General features: G+C 44.0%; 1 protein-coding gene across 3 annotated transcripts in view; it reads right to left on the reverse strand.

The window, feature by feature from the left end:
- LOC139620033 (paired box protein Pax-7-like) overlaps positions 1–22691 on the reverse strand; it is a 63422-nt gene that overhangs the window by 15306 nt on the left and 25425 nt on the right. For all 3 annotated transcript variants that reach the window (XM_071475158.1, XM_071475156.1, XM_071475157.1), the window contains 3 exons: positions 13935–14134; positions 6797–6962; positions 5211–5410 (listed from right to left, as the gene is read on the reverse strand). In XM_071475158.1, the coding sequence (XP_071331259.1) occupies positions 5211–5410; positions 6797–6962; positions 13935–14134 (566 nt within the window). The remainder of the gene's footprint in view (positions 1–5210; positions 5411–6796; positions 6963–13934; positions 14135–22691) is intronic.

Consider the following 22691-nt stretch of genomic DNA (forward strand, 5'->3'; position numbering starts at 1 on the left):
CAGGGGGGTGGGGATGTGTGTGTGCATGGGAGGGGGTGGATAGGGTGGGATTGGGGAACAGAGTATTGGGGGGGGGGTGCACAGGTCCCTCTGTGCTCAGGCTTCTTGAATATAATTCAACACATTTGCTCACTTTTTTTTTTTAAAGCGAGGTTATTGTTAATGGTAATAGATGTGTATAAAGTGCAGTGGTGCGGGGTGCGGGGGGTGGACGTGGGGGGTAGGGCGGTAGAAGAGGCCCCCCACATTCCCCCACCCCACCTCCTTATCTCAGGCCGACAGTTGTCAGGAATCACGAGCAGAGGCCTGAGTTAGCGAGGCAGGCAGGCAGGCCTGGGGATATGGATCAAAGAGACAGAGCTGGAGAACCAAAGCAGCTCTGATCCCCCAACACTGAAACCCACTCTATTCTATCCTTACTCGCCTACTCTCTCTCTCTCTCTCTCTCTCTATCTCTCACCCCGACATCAAATAGCGAGCCAGAGAGCTCCACCATTCCAAAGCAGGCTAAATCTTCCTCGCACAACAAACCAGAGAGGAAATGAGAGCGCGAGAGGAGAACCGTGCTCTGCTTTACTCGTGTGATGTGTTGATGTGTTGGGGTCACTGTGGGAAGTAATAGTTTCATCTTCAGTGGCAGGTCACTGAGTTGTCTGACCTGACAGAGAGGGATTAGTGGTCCGGCATCAGTGTCTGTGTGACTGAAGGAAAAACTCGTCACCGCTCTCTCAGCTCGGCGGCAGAATAGATTTATGGGAATTTGTCAGAAAGTGTAGTTGAAAATAAAAAGCTTTATTTTGAAGGCTTTCTTAGGAGGAGGAGGAGGGCAGGGGGGTGGGGGTGGGGTGGGGTGGGGTGTTACAACTGTGATGGTGAAGCTGTGAAAAGGGTTTCTATTTACACATGCAGTGCCATCGCAGGGACGGCATTTCATACTGTCATTTTGTCTTTCTGTCAAGACGTGGAATTGGCTGCACACTCCATCTCCACATGAAAGTCAGCCTCTAATTCTCTCCCATTCAATTTGAGAGGAGGAGGCGCAGAGATGGCGCGTGTGAATTACATTCCAAATGCAATATAGCTGTTTCAAATTGAATTATTGCCTGTCAGACGTACAGCATGTGGCCTTCCTGCAATTTTGAAGTGGGATCTTAGGAAATTCGCCCTACATTGTTATCTCATGTAAATGCCCGGGAACATGATGAAAGGGTCAATGGCAGTGAACCCATAATGGAAAATCTTCAGCTGGGACTCTGAGCCATTCAGAACAGACTGAGGGGACAATAACACAGAATGCTGCTGATGTGGAAATTTTACAACCACGCGGCCGTAGAGTTTAACGTTGAAATAGAATAAAATAACATTGTGTATGTTTAAAGTAGGAGGTGTGCGTGTGTGTGTGTGTGTGTGTGTGTGCGTGGACATTACATTCCACTTCTGTTCCAGTTGTTCCTTCAGCCACATCTGTCACCACTGCCCTCGTCCGCTCCTGGTTCACCAGCAGCTGTTTGTCAGTCTGGAACCTGAACCCCCCCTTGATCTCAGCTCTGTTGGTCTCTACCCGTCTCTGTGGTGAGTCCCATCAGGACGATGTTCCTTGACACGCAAGGTCACTATTAGACAGACTAACCTAAAGGTCTGGACCTGTTCCCTATGAATATCTGGGAATTGTAAGATTTCGACGGAGCGTCTCTGCAGCTTTGTGCAGTCCAGAAAACTCACAGACCGGTTGCTTGCATTATGAATCACGTCACGTGCTGCTCAGCCAATCACTGCGACCCGAGTCAGCGAGCGATGCACACAGGAGAGAGAAGAAACAGTCAGAGAGAAAGAGGAAGAAAAAGAAAGAGGAAGGAGGAGTTACAGTGACGTGCACTGATGTGAGGCCCCTCCCCAGGTAAGACCAGGTCAGGTCAGCATCATCAGTGTTGTTTCTGGATGAGGTTTAACATTCTGTTTAACTGATCGTTGTCTGGTATCTTTGCACTGTGACTGTGGTTTGGTTGTTGTCGGGGACAGATCGTTGTCATGGTTACTAAGAGACAAACCCACCCGTCTCAATTTGCTCCCTGGTACACACACACACACACACACACACTCGTCCTGCACTGGCACCAGGAGCCGTCACTGGATGTAAATGGTGAAGTAGAGAATTGTGCACGTAACTCCTGGGACCACTGTGCAGGAGAAAACACATCCTCATAATGCCACTGTGCTGCCACAGTGGGGGGGGGGGGGGGGGCTGACAAAGAGGATCGTCTGGCAAAAACTGGAACCTGGCTCAGCCGATGTTGCAAAGGGAAGCAAAGCAATCTGTAGTGCATTTCATTACAGAGGAGGCTCAGTGAGCTGAACATAAAACACACAAAGTGTACACATAGCAGACACACACACACGTGGAAAACTAATCACAGAAGAAGAACAGTCTGCTTCCAAACAAACAGCTGAAGAACAGCTGCTTGTATCAGTGTCAGTAAACATGGCCGCCGCCGTCCCTGCTGCCTCTGACGGGAGGAGAGACCAACCTGAGTCTCGCTTCGTTCAGGTTCATGTTCACTAATTATTAACTTTTCTACCAGTGACCTCACACTCAGTACAGTGGTGGTTTTACTTGTGGTTTCTGATGCTGGTGGTGAGGTGAGGTTTGGTTCAGTGGAGAGGATTCTATCCGTCAGAATCACAGTCAGGTGGGTTTCAGTTCTACTCAAACTTTACCTGAAGCAGCATGAACACACCGACCTACACCGACACAACCACAGTGCGCTCTGTTGTTGGTCATTTTCATAGTGTTTAGAAAACCTACAATGGCCTTAAGGTAACATAAAAATGCCGAAGACCCTCTCTACAGCCAGTGCTCAGTTTGTCCATTCTGGGCTACTGCAGAAACATGGCTGCTCCGTGGAAGAGGACCTGCTCCCTCCGACGACACAACAAGTGATTATACACAAAAAAAAATTAATTATAAATATTATGTTGGTAACAGATCCTTAATCCTACACACTGGGCCTTTGATTCAAGCTCCATTTACTGGCTTTTTCCAGAGCTTTCAGTGGCATCTCTTGTTCTACCATATTTGAAAGTCTAGTTTTTCTTTTCTGTAAAGTAAGGGGACCTTTAGTGACGCTAAGTGATGCAGATCCCAAAGTCAAGAGTTAACTTTCATATTCAATTTACATATTATTTATTGATTCATGAATCTTGGTCGTATGAATTTATAGGTTTTTTTTAAAGAGAGATTCTTCACAGACTGATGAGCCAGTAGTTTTCCTGCACTGAGTTCCCTCCACCAATCAGATTTGAAGACATTCTGCTGATGTCAATAAAAAGATGTCGACCTCATCCTTTAAGTTAATCAGCTGTAAACTAGTTATTCATCTCCTAAAACACAAAAAAACATGAATGAATCTTATTCTACTGATGTAATATGTGATCATATGAAGTTCTTTAACTTATATTCACGTCCAGGGACAGGTGAGGGACAGGTGAAGGGCAGGTGAGCTCAGAATTTCATTTCTCAAAATCATGACTGAACTCAGACATCAAAGAAAATAAAAAAATAGAAAAATTAAAAAAATTAAAATAGAATCTATTCAAACCACGAGGTTAATCAGTTTCTGGTCACTATTCTCCCACTGCACAAATCTACTGGTAAAAATCAGAAACCTGATCCAACAGAAATGGAGCTCTAGGTTTTCATGGTCCAGTTCACCACTGTTCCTCTGAACTCAGTGACTCACACACAAACACGAGGACTGCAGGAAGTGGTCCTGAGATGCAGTTCATTAGAGCAGCCTGCAACATCTGTTCATTACAGAACGAGAAATGAAATTAATGATCACAGTCATTAGTCAGTGAGATTATTTCTTTTCTGTTTTCTCCCCTCAGGAGTGGAAAGGATTTGTTCTTCAAATCTTTCTGGTTGAAAGTTCAAGCCAGAATCCTCGAGGAGCCGCGGGGCCCAACACTGTCGTTAACTGCACTGACTCAGGGACGGGGAGAGAATTAATTTCATTGTTCTGATTCGGCCGTTAGCAACGTTCAGTTAATGAAGCACTTAGTGACTAAAAGTCAAATCTTCTCCATAACAGCACATTCACATAATATTAATATGACTGTTGTTCTGGACACAGATGCTCCAGATATAATGACAGTAAATCAGCTGAAGAGATCCTCACGTCACTGAGGCAGGAACACAGGAGACACCAGCTCACGCTGCTTCATGTCAGCTAGAGAGAGACAGCATCACGTGCTGCACACGTACAAGTACAAATGTGCAAACACAGCATCTAAAAAGATGCTTTATTTAAAGGATAATTGCAGTTTACAGTGGCTTTTATCACCTACGGCTCTTGATAACTTGCATCTAATCTGTTTCTATAAATCTGGTGATATATCAACCACTCAGAGTGCAGAAGCCACATTCACCTATCACACCAGTGTTAGGTCAGGGGCAGTTTGGGGTTGAATATCTTGCCCGAGGACACTTCAAAATGCCAACAGGAGGAGCCGGGAATTGAACCACCAACCAGTCTGCTCTACCTCCTGAGCCACAACCAGGAAACAAGGACTCCAACACAGAAGCTGTTAGATTCAGACTGAATTATTCCTCCAAGTCACTGACTCCACAGCACCACAGCCTTTACGCTAATGTTCATCAACATTTTTAAAAATCAATAAACCTACAAAAAAATTGAACAAAGTAAAAGGTTCCTGTTGCAGAGGCTGAGTAAAAAAAGTTTCAGTGAACATCAAGTTTTTCAGAAAACCCTCAGGTTTTAGAGGCTGGTTTCAAACAGTGCTGAGGGTCAGAGGGAGACTCAGGTCTTAATGGGTTAGTGACCAACCAGCCAACTCCTGATTCAGTGAGCACAAACAGCAGCAGCTCCTCCAACTTCACACACACCCCAACAACCAGGAGAGAGCGAGATGTGCCAGTGGCTGGACGTAAATCAGAAAAGTCTGGAGCTGCCTGACGGTGTTTTCCTCCTCTGGTGGAGGCTGACCACCTCCTCCCAACTCCTGCCCAGCTGAAAGCCAGCACATCCTAAACCAGTGATTCAACCCCCCCAACACGTCAGACTAACAGATTACAGTGATACATGAGGCTGATGTTTAGTTTCATCTGCCTGATTCACAACTGAGTAAATGTTACCATGAGTTCATGGACACATCCTCATGGACACATGTTGCTGTAGTCCGACAGGTCTTACCTGTGGGGCGAGTCCGTTGCCGACGGGGTTGACGTGGTTGCTCGGTGCTGCAGAGCTCATGAAAGTGTCGGAGTAGCTGGAGAAGCCGTGGCGGTTGGAGGCCAGACCGTAGGCGGAGCTGCTGTCGGTGCTGGACAGACCGCTCTGGTGCATGGTGGATGGAGGTAAGGGCTGGGGACGGTGAACTGTGCCACCACCATCTACAGAGCAGACACAGCAGCACACACTGAAGCTCAGCACCATCTAAAAACTCCATGTTCCCCAGTCTGTTGCTATGTGCAATAAGAAAACACATGTGAACAGGACAGGAGCCAGATCAGGTGTTTGTTAATGGACCTGAAATCTTCTTGGATAAGAGAGAAGAAGAAGAGTGAACCAGAGCTGATGGGACTGAACAGGCTCCTGTTCACTCATCAGTTTGCTGTGGTTTAAACAGACTCTAATGCTTTGTCTTGGTTGGTGTGGTTGATCTGTCAGCTGAACACTCGTGCATACGGTGGCCCGGACAGGTCAACACAAAGCAGAAGCAATGACACAAATGCAAAAGCAAAGTTTCTGAAGCGGTTTGAGAAGATGTTGTTGCTAGGTAACTGATTGATGTCACTATGTGATTGTCACAAATGAGTTTGTCAATATATTTATATTTTCATATTTATGTACTTGTTATATTTTTTCACGTGTTGTTATAGTAATAATATAGACGGACCACTGCTCACTTCCGCCTTGGCTTAATTTGCTTTTGTGTTGTGGCCTCTGCATTGTGTTGACCCGTCTGGGCCACCATAGGTACAGTCCACTGACTGAGGCTGTGTGAGAAGGTGGGACCTGGTCTGACAGACCAGCTGCAGGACCGTCTCTCTATGATGCTGTCAGGTCTGTAGAGAGCCTCAAACAAATGTCTGTTATGATTTGGCTCTGTACAAATTGACCTGAACTGAACTGAATTGGGGGCGACACAGTGGTGCAGTGTTAAGCTCTGTCACCTCACAGCAGGAAGGTTCTCCCCATGTCTGCTTGGGTGACTAAAAGTTTCCTGCGGGTGTGAATGAGAGTGTGAATGGTTGTTTGTCTCTATATGTCAGCCCTGTGATGGACCTCGCCCTCGCCCAATGTCAGCTGGGATTGGCTGAGCTGTAATGAACTGACTTGAATTGAATTGAACTGAATTGATGTAAAGAAAAACTCTGGGGCTTTGCTGTGACTACATGTGATCCTGTGTCTGAAGCAGAGGGGTGAAGGAGAAATCCAGACGGAAATATCTTTAGCAGCTCTGTGTCTGACCTGCATCTGGATCTGATGCTGATGAAGACTTGTCTCAACTTAAGACAGAAATGAACAAGGTGCTACCTGACAAATCTGAGGAGGGTGGGAGTCTTTAACATCACACAGAAGATGTCAAATGTAAAACATGATAGAGTTCAGATTAACACATGGGTGGTAACTGAAAGGAAACACCTGAGTGATCTTCAGGACGACTGGCGTTCACCCCTGCAGGTAATTAGCAGCAGCAGCTGATTAACTGAGTGAACGTGTGACTTTCTCTCCTGTTTCCCACATGATTATCATCGCTGTGTGATCTGCTCTACCTTGGGACAGGGTGTTGGTAGGGTAGCCGGACTCTGGCAGCTGGTATGTGGGAAGTGTTGGCATCCCTGTGGGAGGAAATCCACCTGGCAACAGGTGGTTGAATGCTGCTAGCTGATTGGCTCCTGCTTGTTTTCGCCACCTGGCCCTTCGATTGCTGAACCACACCTGAAAAAAAAAAAAGTCATTAGTCATTCAACAGAGTCAGAGTGGGTCTGCTGCGTCAGTGTCACCAGGTCAGGGGTCGCATCCTTCAGAGGTGGATGCGCTCCTGTTACCTAGCAACTTTGACAAAATGTAAATTTTATTGTACACGAGGTTTTGAGGCCCTTGGTTTTCACAGTTGTAACTGTTGAACTGAGCCGAAACCCAATATTTGCACTGGTTTTGTTTGCTGCCATATTTTTTTCATTATCAGCACGCAATGAATCCTGGGATCGATCTGTTGGATCCTTCGTTGCCCAGGAAAAAAGGACGCATTTCTCAGCCACATGTGAAGGAGCCTCGACAGCCTCGTCGCTCCACTGTGAAGCAACTGGCCTCTGAAGGATTCACCTCAAGGCTACGTCCACACTACTACGTTTTACTACTTTTACTACGTTTGCACCTCCCATCCACACAACTCCAAAATTGGACAGACAAAAACCTTTGGAAACAATGACGTAGTCACACCCAGTCGCTCCCTGATTGGTTGAGTCAGTTGTGAGCTCCACTGCACCCTAACCACACCCAGCTGTGATGTCACAGCGTCCTAACACCCTGAAAAACATCACCTTTCTATTTAATCATCTTCAGGTTTTTAGTCTCACTGCATCAGAAGAGCTGGAATCAGGAAACTCTGACACGTCAGCAGAGACGGAGTCGATTGATCTTTGACACGGAAGAGAAGGTAAGCGGTGCAGCAGTGGAGTGTGTGTGCGTTTTATTATGTGTAAATGGAGAGAGTGTGTGTGATTAATCATGCGTTGTTCCTCACTGACTGCAGACGGCTGAATGCAGCCTCAATAGGATGAATAGAGGGCGAAGAGGAGGGAGAGGAGGCGTCAACGACCCACAGCTAAACGCTTCACACATGACTGATCACAGCGCCGGCCACACCGGCCACACCACACCTCCTCAGAGCTCTACGCCTGGTGGAGAGGGTCTGGAGTCTTTTTTGGAAATACAATAATTACAATAATTACTAATAAGATTTCATTTTACAAAAGCACAAAACTAAATTTACTTTACATGATTCTTCAGTAGATGATTTAGGTCCAATGCCGGCCTTTAATAATAATGATGATAATAAAAACACACTGTTTGTGTAGCACCTTACAGACAAGAAATTGAGCTTTTCTTGCACCAAGAGCATCAGATGAAAAGACATAAAATGAAAATAAAAAATTGTTAAAAACATGAATGAAAATGACAAAAATTTATTGTAAAATGAAAAACAAAAAAAGCTGATCGTAGTGTTTTCTGTGTGTAGTAATGTCAGAGGTGAGAGGGCGGATGTGGAGGTGGTGTATGTTGGTTTATTTATAAAATATATATTTAAATGTGCCTGAAACAAACTGACTGACTGAGTCCTGTCTGCAGCTTCTCACTCTGATTATTCTGATCATTACATCCAATAATTCACCAGGTAAAAGTTCAACTTCAGTTTCACCCTCAGCTGCACGCTCCTGTCGCCTGTGCATCCACCATGAGTAGAAGTGACACAATATGATTTTACAGAGGTGAGTTACTTCCCTGGTCACATGGCTTCCTGTCTAAAATTGGAGAAAACCACCTGCACGATGCAAACGTCACATAAACAGACAAACATCTGGGTCTCGGACCATGTTCGGGGCGTGGACGTAAGCTTCAGTGCATCGCAGCCTCGAGTGCAGATCACCAGCTGTGCAGAGCTGCAGAGTAATTTCATAAAGCTTTAAACAGAAACGCACTCACACAGCCCACTCCCTCCTCCAGTAATGTGAGCCAAATCAGGCAGATTGTGAAATGACAAAGGTGTGTATTGCCAAAAGCTAAACTGTGCTCATTTTCAGCTCAGCAGGGCACTAATTTCCAAGTTCTTAATTAAAGCCAAGTAAGAGTCAGAGGCTCAGAGCAAGTCCCAGCCTGTCGCTGTGCAGAGAACACTCAGATCTGTGTCTGCTAACCACACACCCTGTCCCACATCAGGACACACAGGTAACTGCATTTTTATCATTTGCACCATTTGAATCAATCCATACAACACTACTCACAAGTTAATACATGCACACACACACACACACACACACACATACACACACCCACACTTACACACACCACATGCACACAGCACACATCCAGAGTGGTAGCAGGAATCTGTGTATCGCCTCCAGCTCTCCACCCGCTTACTTTCTCCAGGAATCTGCCTTTTTCATTTGGAGCAAATGAAAATATGCCTTTCAAGTGGAGAAAATCATTTGGAGTCCTATTTCTGTACAGGAGACTCTAATAATTAGAACAGGTGCCGCTGCCTCGAGGTAGTTCTGCAGCAGAGGCAGGAGAGGTACAGTCTGACTGTCCAACCCCCTCTGCAGCGCAAACCAAAGACTGTGGTCGAGACACAGAAAATCACCAGTGTGTGTGTTGATAGGAGCTGATGTCCGAGGTCAGTCTCTCTCAAGACTGATGTTGAATCTCACTGTAAAGGCCTATAAAACACACACACACAGCTCTTTCTGCTTCCTGCCTCCTCCCTTTATCATCTTGTCTACATTGATCAGCCTCTCAGTTGCTGCTCCTGCTCTCACACCTGCTTTAGGTTTGTTGACGGCTGCATCATATACAGGAAGTAGCTGTCTCTCCGGACACACCTCCATCTGAAATACCTCGGCTCCAGTAACATCAGCATCAAGACAACACCATGACAACCCCGAAACTAAAACAGCATCACATGGTAACCTGATACCTGCCAACAAACCCACCTGACAAGTGTCATTTCAAAGGTGAGAGGCATAACCGATGATCACTGACATACACACCCACACTGCTACGTTTTCATTTTAAAACTAAATCGATCTCCATCCAGACGAGCGTTTCTGAAATAATCTCTGTCAATACTAAGACACCTGAAAACGCTTATCACGTGACCATTCATTTACACTGGGCCTGAGTGTGAAGCAGAATGTCGAGTCAGCAGCAGTCAGTTGCTTAGTTGTGGAAAATACTACGAACAAGAAACAGCAATGGTTAAAAAAGACCAGAGATTTGTGAAGATGCTGAATTTAACTACACAACAGCAAAGATAACAAGGTCAGCAACACTTCATCGCTGGTGGTAGAGTTTGTTTTCGTGTGGAAAAAGATCATGATAGGTGTCTGTGTCACAGTCTCCGATTTTACCTTTGGTTCGAAAACTCCGGAGTAGTGGGCACTGAAGTGTTACTGTTGTTGTTGCTGACATCATTGTTCACAGAAGCTAACGTTAGCTTGTTTAGGCTAACACAGCAACAGCTAACAGCATTAGCAGGCTACAATCATCACTGTTCAGACTGTCAGAATATAACACTAACTTTTAAATGAATATTTTCTGGCCTCTGTTTCCTGTTTTTTGCTGTGCTATCGACTTTGGTATCAAGATTCCTGGAATTTCATTGTTATTCATTGGGTTTCACTAGTACCAACTACCAAATTTCCCTGGTTGAAAATTCAAACAGAAAACAAAATGGCTGATTCACTACATTATGGGCGAGGGGATGTTTGAAACAGAGCTTGTGTCTGTCCCGAGCTGTAGCTGTGATACGTTGGACAGAAAATATCACGACAAAGACAGAAAAGGCTAAAGGTTGTTAGGTTATTAACAATTTCAAACATATAGTAATAATATCATATAACGGAGGCGAGGATGTGTTGTCAAGATACTGTTGTCATAGAAACTAAACCCATGCACAACACTTTTATGATGAAGAGCTGGGTTGAAGCGCTCCCCAACACGGTACCAGAGAAAAACACTGTAATATAAATAAATAATAATAACAATATTAATGTTAATGATAATAACTACAGTGGAGTAAAACTTAGTTTTAACCTGGAGCAAAACTCAAAAGAAAAAAACCCAGGTCAAGTACAAGTACCTCAGATCTGGACTTCACTGCAGTACTTGGAGTACATTTACCACACAGTACTTTCTACCACTGACATTTCTATAGAGGAGAGAGGTGCAGGTGGATGATGCAAGTTGACGACACGTCTCCGCTTGCATCAGTTTTTTTTTGTTTTTTATTTACATCAAAGCACTGCATTCATTGGTCCATCTGACAGGCTTCAAAATTGAAATGGTACTTTGACACAGGCTGTGACCGAGTCTTTAGTCGACCCATCTTTCACAGAGATATGTTTGTTATCACACAGCTCGTAGGCGCCTCAGAGAATCTGTGCCAAGCTCCTCGTTCTTCCTGTCGTCTGTCACCCTTCTGTTTATTCATTATGTTTATTTATAACCAGGACTCGTGTCTTTCAATGTATTGCACTTGACTGTTCATTTGTTGACCAAACCACAGTTGACAAAACTGGTTACAGCTCAAGGTCCACTTACTCTGGAGCTTTCCACCAGTCTTCATCAGCAGATTGAGTTTACTCAGTTGCCATGAAAGTGTAATATGCTCAAGCTTCACCATTCTAAGTAACTAGAAGGAAGCTGGAGATCCAATGGGAGCACTACTGGGAACCAAATCCCTGGCTCACTAACAAAAGAGAGGGGAGGTGATCAGGACTGAAGAGGGGAAGTTATCAAAAATGGGAGCCATGATGAGGAAGCAAGGAGATCAGCCATAACCAAATACCTCCAGAGGGCGGGACAGCTCAATGGTAGGAATAAGACCCTAGCCATCATCATGTACGCCCTCAGTCATCAGATACCCAGCTGGGGTAGTAAACTGGCCACTCGAAGAGATAGATGCTGCTGATGACGAGAAATCCAACCAGTGGTTAGAACAGGCTGCCCTGAAGGACAGTACAGAGGCTCTGGTCATAGCAGCACAAGAACGGGCCCTAAGCACCAGATCCATAAAGGCAGCGGTGAAAGACCCAGGCTGGGACAGCGTACACCGAGAGGCATTTGTGCAGAGTATGGATTACAAGTCCCCAAGTCCTGATGGGACATACCATCGAAAGTGTGGGACTTCAAGTTCCAGTGGGTAGTTGTGATCGATGTGACAATCCCAGCTGACATTAGGATCAGGGAGAAGGAGCACAAAAAGATCAAGAAGTACCAGGGACTGAAGGAACAACTGGAAAACTGGAACAGATGTGGTCCCAGAGGTAATAGGAGCACTGGGGGCTGCGACCCTCCCAAATGGGAGAGTGGCTCCAGCAGATTCCAGGTACAATATCTGAGGTCTCTGCCCAAAAGAAGCTAAGATACTGCACAGAACCCCCAAACCCCGAGGCCTCTGGTAGGACCCGAGCTTGAAGATGACACCACCCCCATGAGGGGATGAGAGGGGGATTTTTATTATCTCCATTTCAGGAAGTTGGCAAACCTATTGACAGTTGATACTGACAAGTCAACATGGGTGAGGACCACCTGATACAGTTCAAAGCTCCACAACAAGTGAGAAAATGGACCTTGAGCTGTGACCGGATTTGTCAAATGTACATTAACTGTTCCTGTTTTAAAATCTGACTGAACCCTGTGTCAGTGAATGTAGGACACGTTGTAATTCTGAGGTCTGCAGGTATCAGAGTCTGAGCTGGTTTCAAGGCCATGCTTGTTTCTTGCTCTCTTGGTTTTCCTTGGTCTTGACTGATCCATGTTGCTGTTGTGGATTAGAGCTCCCATGAGACGGGCCAGACTCTTATGTGATCTGCTGTGAATTTTTCAATGAGTAGTGGGCTTGAAAGTGGTGGGAAACACAGATACCAGCCAAGATGTTGGGGAGTGAGACATGCATGAGGAATGCAGCCCCCACCCCACTGCTGAACACCTAACAGCTGTTGTTGGAGCTCTGCAGTGCTTTTGCCAGCACCACTGGGACACTGGAACTGTCAAAACACAGACCAAGGACAGTTTCTGTAGCTGAGAGGGCAGAGTCTTCAGCATTACGTACGTACGGGTGAATATCAGTTGGAGTCAAGGAGTGCATATGGAATTTGGTCTGTAAACTGTGATGTATCACAGTAATGTGACGTCTTGTGCAACAAATAAATCCAAACAAAGTCTACAAAGTCTCAGAAGAACTGTGTTGTGTTTGCTAATTGGAGCAGAAAAAGCAGAGCAGAGGTAAAAGAAAAGAGCAAAAACATAAGATTTCATACCTGATGAACATCTGAACACTAAACTGAAGAGGTGATCATGTGATTCTTCACTTTTGATCAGCACTTGTACAAAGTGAGATTAGTGGGTTATCCAGATATTTCTGGGCTTATCTCCGGTTTTCCATTATCACAAAACTGGCTCACTTTGAACACACACATCACCGTGGTAACTTATGCTGCAGGGCTAACTTGCTGCAGAGCAAAATGTGCCAACGGCCCGACTACTGACCAATCAGATCACTGGAAACATGAGTCATCATGACTATAAGATCAAAAGAGTTTACAATAAAGTGACAAATAATAAATAGCAGTGGAGATGGTTTTGCTGCTTCAGACCTGGCACATGTCCACTCTGTTTTAAAACAGAGCTTCTAACAAACAGAGGAGAGTTTATCACACTAAATAACTACATAATAACTATCATAGCTTCATTTGAACTAAACAAAGATTCTTTAATCTGCTTTTACTCTCTCTCTAACATGAGCAGACTCTGTGACCAGGACTGGAAATGAAAACTAATCCTCTGATGTTGTTTATTAGGAAATTGATTTCAGTTAAGTAGACCTGTTCTCTGGGCTCCCAGCAGATTCGAGTTACAGTCACATCTGTTTTACTGGCTGCACGGATATGACCCACTCCACAAATGAGTAAAATCACAGTAGATGTGGCCTGTGCTTGTGGGAACAACAACAAAATAATCCACATCCTGTGCTGGATCGGTATTGGCCCATTATGCCAAAGGACACCAGCCCTGGTCCATTTTCTGGATCTGGAACAGATGACCTTTGCTATCAGGGTTGTGTTTGAGGTACAGGAAGAACAGAGCAAGAGAGAGACAGAGAGGATGGATATTGGATATAGATATTACCTGGACCCTGGCCTCGGTCAGTTTGGTCCTCTGGGCCAGCTCCTCCCTGGTGTAGATGTCGGGGTAGTGGGTTCTTTCGAAAGCCTTCTCCAGCTCCTCCAGCTGCTCCGCTGTGAACGTGGTCCGACTCCTGCGCTGCTTCCTCTTCAGTGGGAGGTCCGGCTCCGAGTCCACGTCTGACACCTCATCCATCCGACTGCCTGGACAAACACACGGAGGGGTCACCTCATGTCAGCATGTTTCACACTGTGAACATGTGATAATAACATCAATACAAAACTGAGTGTCAGCTTCAGGGTTGGCAGGTGATGGGACGTAACAATGACGTGACTATGACTCATAATTTGATTTATCATTTTCCATCTGGTAACTTCAGTTACACTAAACATGCTGGATCAACCTGTTTATCAATCCCTTGAAACTGAATGTGATGCCATGGCTTCATTCAAGCCAGTCTGTGGATGGGACGTGAATAAAAGCTGCAATGTGTTATTAAAATCTGTCTGTAATCAGAAACCCTAATTATCTATGGACGTCTGTTTTTGGATCCACACATGGCTGATGGTAAATCACATTTTTATTTGCTCAAAACTGTCAAAGTGACAAACATCTACAGTTGCAAAAGAGATATAATGAATGCATTTACACATCTGTATAACATCATAATAAGCAGGTTTTTTAATCGTCCAATTTTACATATAAAATTCTGGCTCAACCACCAGAGTGGTTGAAAAGAAAACCCTAACGCCTGATGTCTGATTCACACTGTCCACTGAGAATAATATGAGACAACAGATGGAACAAAGAAACAGCTTGTTATTTCATAGTTGAACGAAAAGTCATTAAACCTCTGACACAGTGTTTGGTTATCCAAAAGGGACACACACACATTCACAGTACAGAGCAAGTGTGTGTAAAATTAAGTGAGAAATGTACTGATAAAGATTGATAGATTCTTTTTTTCCTACATTCAAGAATCAAACCACACGGGGTGCAGACAGCTGAATAGTCCTGGACCAGGGAAATCCAAGTCATATCATGAGGCAGCGACAGAGCGAGCAGCAATGGGCTTGTTCACAACTTTCCACACATACAGAGAGAGAAGGAAGCAGATGAACGAACAGCACCGCCTGCGATGATTTCTTTGTGTGTTTATTTATACGACAAAACCGTTTTTCTTGTGCTCGGTAAGTACAATTCTTTACCTAAACCTGCATTTCGCAGCATCCCCCAGGGCACAGTGCTGAGAGTTGCAGTATAATAAAGGGTGCTAATCTCTCCAGACCACCTTGGTGATGTGTGTAGCACCATTCTTTCACTGTGGGCCTAAGGGCAGCCCAGACAAACACACTGGCAGGCTGAAAATAGTCCCCAAACATTTATTGTGCAGCTGATTTCACTCACACACAATGTGTCCACACTGCTGCTCAGAAGGAGCCATGGAAGATTATCTGATACATGCAGATATCCATTTCAAATGAGGCTGCCAACTGCTTACCAGGATTGCAGAGTATTTATAATGAGATATAATGCTCTACTGTATGTTAGTGACATCATGGTCCACATGAAAACAGATCCGATGTCATGTGGGATTTCCCAGATTTCCTACTGGCAGAATCTATGAACCTCCCCAACAAATGAAAGAAAACTAAACATCTGAACACACTGAACCTGACTACTGACGGTCAAACTCGTCACAGTGTTGGGTTCTGTAACAAACAACTGTCCAAGCAGAAGTAAAACTAAAAGTACAAGGTAAGTCAGTTAAGATGCTGTAGGGAAGTAAATGTAAAAGGGGGAAGGGGAGGAGTAAGAAATGTTATATGGTGATAAAACTATTAAATTGAAGAATATCTGTGGGCTACCAGATGTGTATTATATTATATTTTTGCCATTCCAGGTGAGAACCACCCCAAAAGCAACCAATGAATTCCAGTCAGACACTCTGCAGCCTGTGCATGCAACTGATGATTACAACAACTGGTGTCCAAAGACTTTATGTAGCCTTAAGCTACATTAATCAAACAGCTTCCTATAGAATCGACAGCAGAAGGATCAAAACAGGCGGAAATGCATGAACAACATTCACTCCACATCGGCTGCAGCCAACAAACATAATCCACTCAGCCTTGGTCTCACATAGAGCTTCTGAGAATCCACAAACCCTTGCACAGGAGATGATGTGAGCTTCCAAATAGCTGCTTGCTGGCAACCTGGTGTCCAGCGACCTCCTACGGGTTCCTTAAGAGTGTGGTATTGATCTGGGTTGTTTCTTCATCTGGGTCTTTTGTTGGAAGAGACATTAGATAATGGAGGGGTTTCACAATACTGGACTAGCACTTAACAAACCTCCAATAAAACCAACGGAGCCCAGGGCAGGGCAGTTCAACTCGGGAGACCACATGTCCCCAGTACCAAACTGACAAAAAAGACCAAACTCTCAGACCAGTGAGAACCTTCATCAACTTTACCCTGTGCTCCTCCATAGTTTTGGAGAAAACTATCAAGTCAACAAGGAAAACTAGTACCACCTCCTTTAAATGCAGGTCCCTCGTGTATTTCTCCATCAGTCTTTGAAACATGTTTGGTGCGTTTGTCACTCCTTGGGGAATGTAGTTAAACTCCCAGAAACCAAGAGGGCAAATAAAAGCAGTCTTGAGCTCATCTGCTTCCTTAACTCTGAGCTGGCAATAACCAGATTTCAGATCATGGACAGAAAACCACTGGGATCCAGAGAGTGCTGTGAAGGTGTCCTCCAGCTTAGGGAAAGGTCTGATGGTTTAGTCTCCTTTAGTCAACACACAATTGAGCTTGGCATCAGTTACTGAAACAAACAAATATTAACAGAACTTTACAAAACTGCAGTTACAGATTCAAAACCCTGTCTCCAAGTTCACCTTTTTGAATTATATAATATTGCATATGTATGAGGTGTGACGAGAGTGAGAAGAGACTGTCTGTTTACAACAAGGGCGGCTCCTGAAGAGGTTAGTGTAGATGCTGCTAGAGCATCAGTTTGATCAGAGCTGGAGAGAATAACTGACAGAGGAGAGCAGCACATGATGTTTTCACTCTTCTCCCGACTTCAGCAAGAGTTTCACTTACAAACTGGTTCTGCTGGTAGTGAATCTGATTGGTTGGAGTTAGTCTATGATAGATGGTGATAGACCAAAGTAAACTGTCAAGTATTTCTGTCTGGAGTTTGTCACCGTCTGTATGTATCTGTAACATTAACATATCGTGGTGCAGTGAATTCTGGGTGTTGACTGTGGAGGATATTTTTGTACAGTATATTTGTTTGTATGAGCAGAGGTGGGTCATGTGCTGGGGACGAGCGGAGAGAAAGGGCCCATCAAACGGGCTGAGACAACTACAGGGTCAGCTCTGCAGTTTAATTAAACAAGGAATTATGGGATTAGTGCGAAGCTCCCATTACAGGCCACTGGAAGAGTCTCAGGGAGAATATCTTTTTGTATTCCCCCCTAGCTGTGCCCCTTGAAAGCTCCTGCTAGAGAATTCTCAACGGATTACATGTGGCCGCAGGACATGCTGCTGCATTAATTAAATCAATTCTTTTACCATGCAAAGATTTGTTTTCCTATAAACCAAGGTAAAAAAAACATATATATTTATACACATGCACATCTGTAAAGAAAGCCTCCATATACAGTGTGTGTTGTTTGTTGCTGGTGGGTTGGTGGAGGAATTGTGGAGTGTGGGGGTGGGGGTGTTTGCTTGCAGAGCAATTTGGCACTAACTCAGCGTGACAACACTTGAGGCCGCTGCAGTGGGCTGGGATCACTTTCCAAAAGGCACCGCCGAGTCCTCGGGGTGCAGCTGCAGCAGGATGGACTCTATTTGTTTTCCCTCCACATGCTGCTGGATTTAGGGGAGGAGAGGGGCAGAGGTGGAGGAGAGGGAGGATACCAGTGAAAATGAGGCTCTCTCGCCCCTCAGTCTTTTCTCTCTCCGACTCTTCCTCTCTGTCTCTGCTGGATTTGGCCTGTGGCTGAGCCTAGTTATTTTCCATTTGCCTGTTTCTTTCTTTCTTTTCAATCATCTTATTACCAAAGCAGCCTCTTTATTTTTCCTTCCAGAGTTTTAGCAGTGATGTTAGCAGTCAACACATTAATATTACAGGAGGTAAACAGTGTTCTCATCAGGTCCAGAAACAGGTGCAGAGTTTAACAAACTCTCCAGTTTATATTGATGCTGACTTCTCACCAGAGACAATGTAATAACTGTATCTGTGTGGACACGTACCGTCAGCTCCTCTTTACATCTGTCCTCACTCAGAATTGTTTGACGTGTGAAATAATAAAAAATGTCGATCGATGCAGTTTGAAAATCTGTTTCTGAAAAAAATTCAAATTTACATTTTTTGTAAACAAAAAATACAAAAAATGTGAAGTGTGTGTCGCGCCTGCTGCTTTCTATTTTTCCAGTTTTTTAGCTTCTTCTTTTGTAAAACTTATATTTCTACAACGAACTAACTTTATTACTTCTGTTATTCAGCTCTGCAGCCTTGTTTACACCAGGAAGAAGCTGCTCACACTGACGCCAGCTGCTGCCGTGTTTCCCTCCCGTTACAGTCTCCAGTAGCAGCCCCCCCCCTCCCTGGGTGTTTAGGGTTATGATAAGGTTAGGTTCAGGTTGAGTTGAGGGGAAACATGTAACAGAGTTCAACACAACACCGGCACAGAACAGTGGACATCCTGCAGAGCCCAGGAGGAGGGCACAGGGGAGGAGGAGGAGGAGGAGGAGGAGGAAGAGAGCTCTGTTCTGTCGTCGTGGGTAACCTGAGGTCACTGGACAATGAGGAGGAGCTAGTGGCTCCAGTGACGAGTCAGAGGGGCTTTAGTGATGTGTTTCACCACCACCATCGACGTCTTGTCAGACGAATCAGACTGAGAAGAATAAATCTGAGCGGCCTGGACGCTGGACCGAGAGCTGAGGCTACATCCAAAGATCTGGATCCTCATGACTTCATCTGGACCAGACTGTGTCACTCAGTGTGGACTGGACCACCAGAGGAGACAGGACCTGGACCTGCTGTGTGCTCATGTTCTACCTCACACATTGAACATTTTTCTATTCACTCACTGTGTATTTATTTTTCTATTACTGCCTATAGAAGTTGGGTTTTTTTCTCATTTACTTCCTCTTTCTAAATTGTGTGTGTGTGTGTGTGTGTGTTGCCTACAGTACAGTAGTAGAGCAATAATTCAGTGTGTTACTGCGGCTCTCTTATGTCAACATAGCAGGTACATATGTATGTATACACATGTGCATATGTAAATTATTTACTCTTCATATGTAGGTTTGACTGATGTACAGTGTTTAAACTAAAGGTTAAAAACAAGAATAGATGAGTCTGTCCCTTCGTGCAGAGAGATTCTGGTTTATTTGTGTCTCTGAGACACAGCAGAGGAACATGCATAATCATAATAATAATAATACATTTATAAAATTTCTACATAAGGAAACACTGGTTCACAGGTGTAACAGTGTTTCACCAACTGTAACAACCAGGTAACTTCTGATTACAGAAGAAGAGTCTGTGTGTGTCTGTCTTCCATTTGCACAAGAATAATAATTTGTGTTGTCAGAGTAGTGTGTGTGAAAACTGGGTCACCTGAGAGCGGGTTTGAAAAGCAGAGCTGAGAACATGATGGGACATGTAAATGAAAGTGCAGGTTCACGGAGCAGACGCTGACAGGCTGAACTGCACTGGTGGTTTGGTATCGCATGCTACCAGCAGCTCCACGCTAGCTTTGGATGGCAGCACAATAAGGATCCCCAGGATGGAGGAGAATAAAGTTTGACAGGCCGCTGGATCAGGAGGGTCGGCCACTCTCTGCAGCTGATAATGGAGAGCAGAGATTATGGTAATGAGACAGACGCCCAGAGCCGATAGAGGGGCTAAACCTGGACTTCATCTTTGTCTCCACCAGATCCCTCGATTGGCATGCTACGTCTTATCAGGAGAATGCTCCTCACACACACACACACACACACACACACACACACACACACAGGTTTGCAAATGTGCTGCAGTATAAATAACAAACAGTTTGGTTTCACACAAAAGCCTGGTTTTGTTACACAGTGAATATGATTATATAGAAACACATCCCTGCTCAGATCACACACACACACACACACACACACACACACACACACACACACACACACACACACACACACACACACTGTGTCTTCCTCTAAAAAAAAACAAATCTAATTAAACAATTATGGACATTGTGATGACTTAATAATGATGGCTGTAATTCCATTTCCTGTTCCAGGGAGAGATTTATCACTACATTAATACCCAATTATGTTTTTGAGAGAGGGAGATCAGAGTGTGTCCCTCTGAGTCGACAGCTCTCTAATGAAGCTTTTATTTCATTTTTCCTTAAGACTCAATCTGAAATGTGTTGCTGTTTGGTTGATTTAACACGTCTGTTGGTGCAGTGTTTCCCAGTGGGACCAGCAGGAAGTAAGTACACTGAACTGGTTGTAAAACACAATTTAATATAATCAAACCTGTCTAAAGAGGCCAAATGTGTTGTTTATGACCAGAGCCTTATAGATCGGAGAGTTAAGACAGCAAGGTCACATGACTCATGTACATGTTCCATGTGGTTAATTCTGATTATTCAGATCCACAGTTTTCCAGCAACAGCAGTATTTATCAGAAAACTGCCACTTTAATGACGTGGAACTGAGAGGTTTCAAATATTCACTTATCAATGACTCATTTATCAATTTATTTATTCATTTATCTGTCCATTTTAGTAAATCAAGTAGTTCTGCTATAATATAAATATGGCCTGTTAATGTTAATGTTAACTTTTACAATGGTAACACATGGTAAACTATGTACAGTTTATTAACTGGTAAATACTTACAAAAAACATTATAAAAAAAAATAAAATAAAATATAGAATTCTAAAAAATTACAAATTTTTAAATACATATACATATAGATATATCTATATACAACAAATATATATACAACAAATTATAAAAGTATAAAAAATTATAAATTATATATTTTTATATATAGATTTATTTAAATATATACACCATAAATAAAGGCTCTGATTTAGGTTTTTTTTTATGTATATCTTATTTATTTAGTTGATTATTCATTTACTCAATATAGTTTCTGTTTTTTATTTTCCATCATGAAGCTGTTAGAATTTCACAGTTGTGTTCTGTTTTGTTTGCTATTATTCTATTATTAATATTTGGCTGTTATTGTGTTTGTATTGTAATATCTTCACCTTGATGAAGACACTGTGAGGTCAAAACCAGGTAAAGTACAAATATACTGGGAAAAAATAATTTTTACTTTGTCCTCAGTCTACGTCAAGACCGGTTCTCTATGTGAGCAGGTTTCTCCAGGACCCCGTCTGGTCACCTGGACTTGGTGAAGGTGAACCTGACTGAGGTCGTTTATGTGCCTGGGGAGGTTCACACTGGTCGGACGATGTGACCCTAACAACACCTCCAGTTATCAAACTGCTCAGCAGACAGACGGGGGGCAGATCAGTACAGACAGAATCCTGATGGTTCTGTTCCCACTTTGTCCAAGACATGGGGACAAAGACTGAGGGGGCTGCATGAAGCTAATTATGGGTCATTGTGAAAATCATATTAGTTCCAGTATAATTACAGCCAGGATCTGCTTTCAGTTCTGCTCCACAGGCGCTGACCAGTGGAAAAGACTCTGGCTCAACAGCTGATGAGTTTATTGAAAGGCCTGTTGATGCTTCACGTTGGTCCACAGCTGAAGGAGAAAGTTGTGGAACAAGTTTCTCTGATGATCTGTATCTGCTCAGCTGCAGCACAGGACTCAACCCACCCGCTCTCTTCACTGCTCTCACACCAGAACCGGCTGCTGCACAACACGACAGACTGTCAGCTCAGTGTTATTCATGTTGCCCACGACAACAAGCTCATCAATGTGATGCACCAGGTTAGATCTCAGGTGAGTCAGGCTGTGCATCAGTTTCCCCTCAGGGTCCAATCACAGGTGAACCAGGATGTGTTCAATGACCTCCCTCTACACTGACACTGAACATGCATTCAACACTTCGAGACTTTGCAGATGTGTTTCCTCACTCGATGATGAAACATTGTACACAGTATATAGTGTACACACACACGTTCTACTGCATATGTGTGTGTACACTTACTGTGCAGAGTCAGAGACAGAAGGTGTGTTTCCATTAACCTGAACTTAAAAACAGGTGATAGGAGGCGACCTGATAGCCAAGGCCCCAAAAATATCTTAAAGAAAATAAAATTAACCGAAAAAGATGAATTTTTAAAAAATTCAAATGTTGCAAAAACATTTTCACGCCCACATGAGGTGATTCCACAGAGAAATATTTCACAAATTTAAAATGGAAACATTTTTCTTTCACATTCAAGTTGCAGGAGCCAGTTCAGCAAAAAATCAGCTGGAAATCTGTCGCCATGTTCGACTGGAACGATATCACTAGAGGAGAAAATCAGGCTTTATTCACATTACATCACTCAGTGGAAACAGACTCACAACCGTCGTCGACTTTTCTAAAAAAAAAAAACACTTCTATGTTGCACGAAACTGTGATGGAAACCACCCAGAGTATCCACCATCCACTCCACAGACACATCTACCCCCTCTGAGCTTCCTCCCTTCCTCAGCTCTGACCACAGACACATGGAGACGGGGACACGTGAAGTGGAGGTCGTGGCTCTTCC

The sequence above is a fragment of the Trachinotus anak genome, unplaced genomic scaffold (genome assembly GCF_046630095.1).
Source record: "Trachinotus anak isolate AG129_WGS33_773 ecotype Australia unplaced genomic scaffold, CSIRO_AGI_Tana_v1 ptg000004l, whole genome shotgun sequence".
Classification (NCBI taxonomy): domain Eukaryota; kingdom Metazoa; phylum Chordata; class Actinopteri; order Carangiformes; family Carangidae; genus Trachinotus; species Trachinotus anak.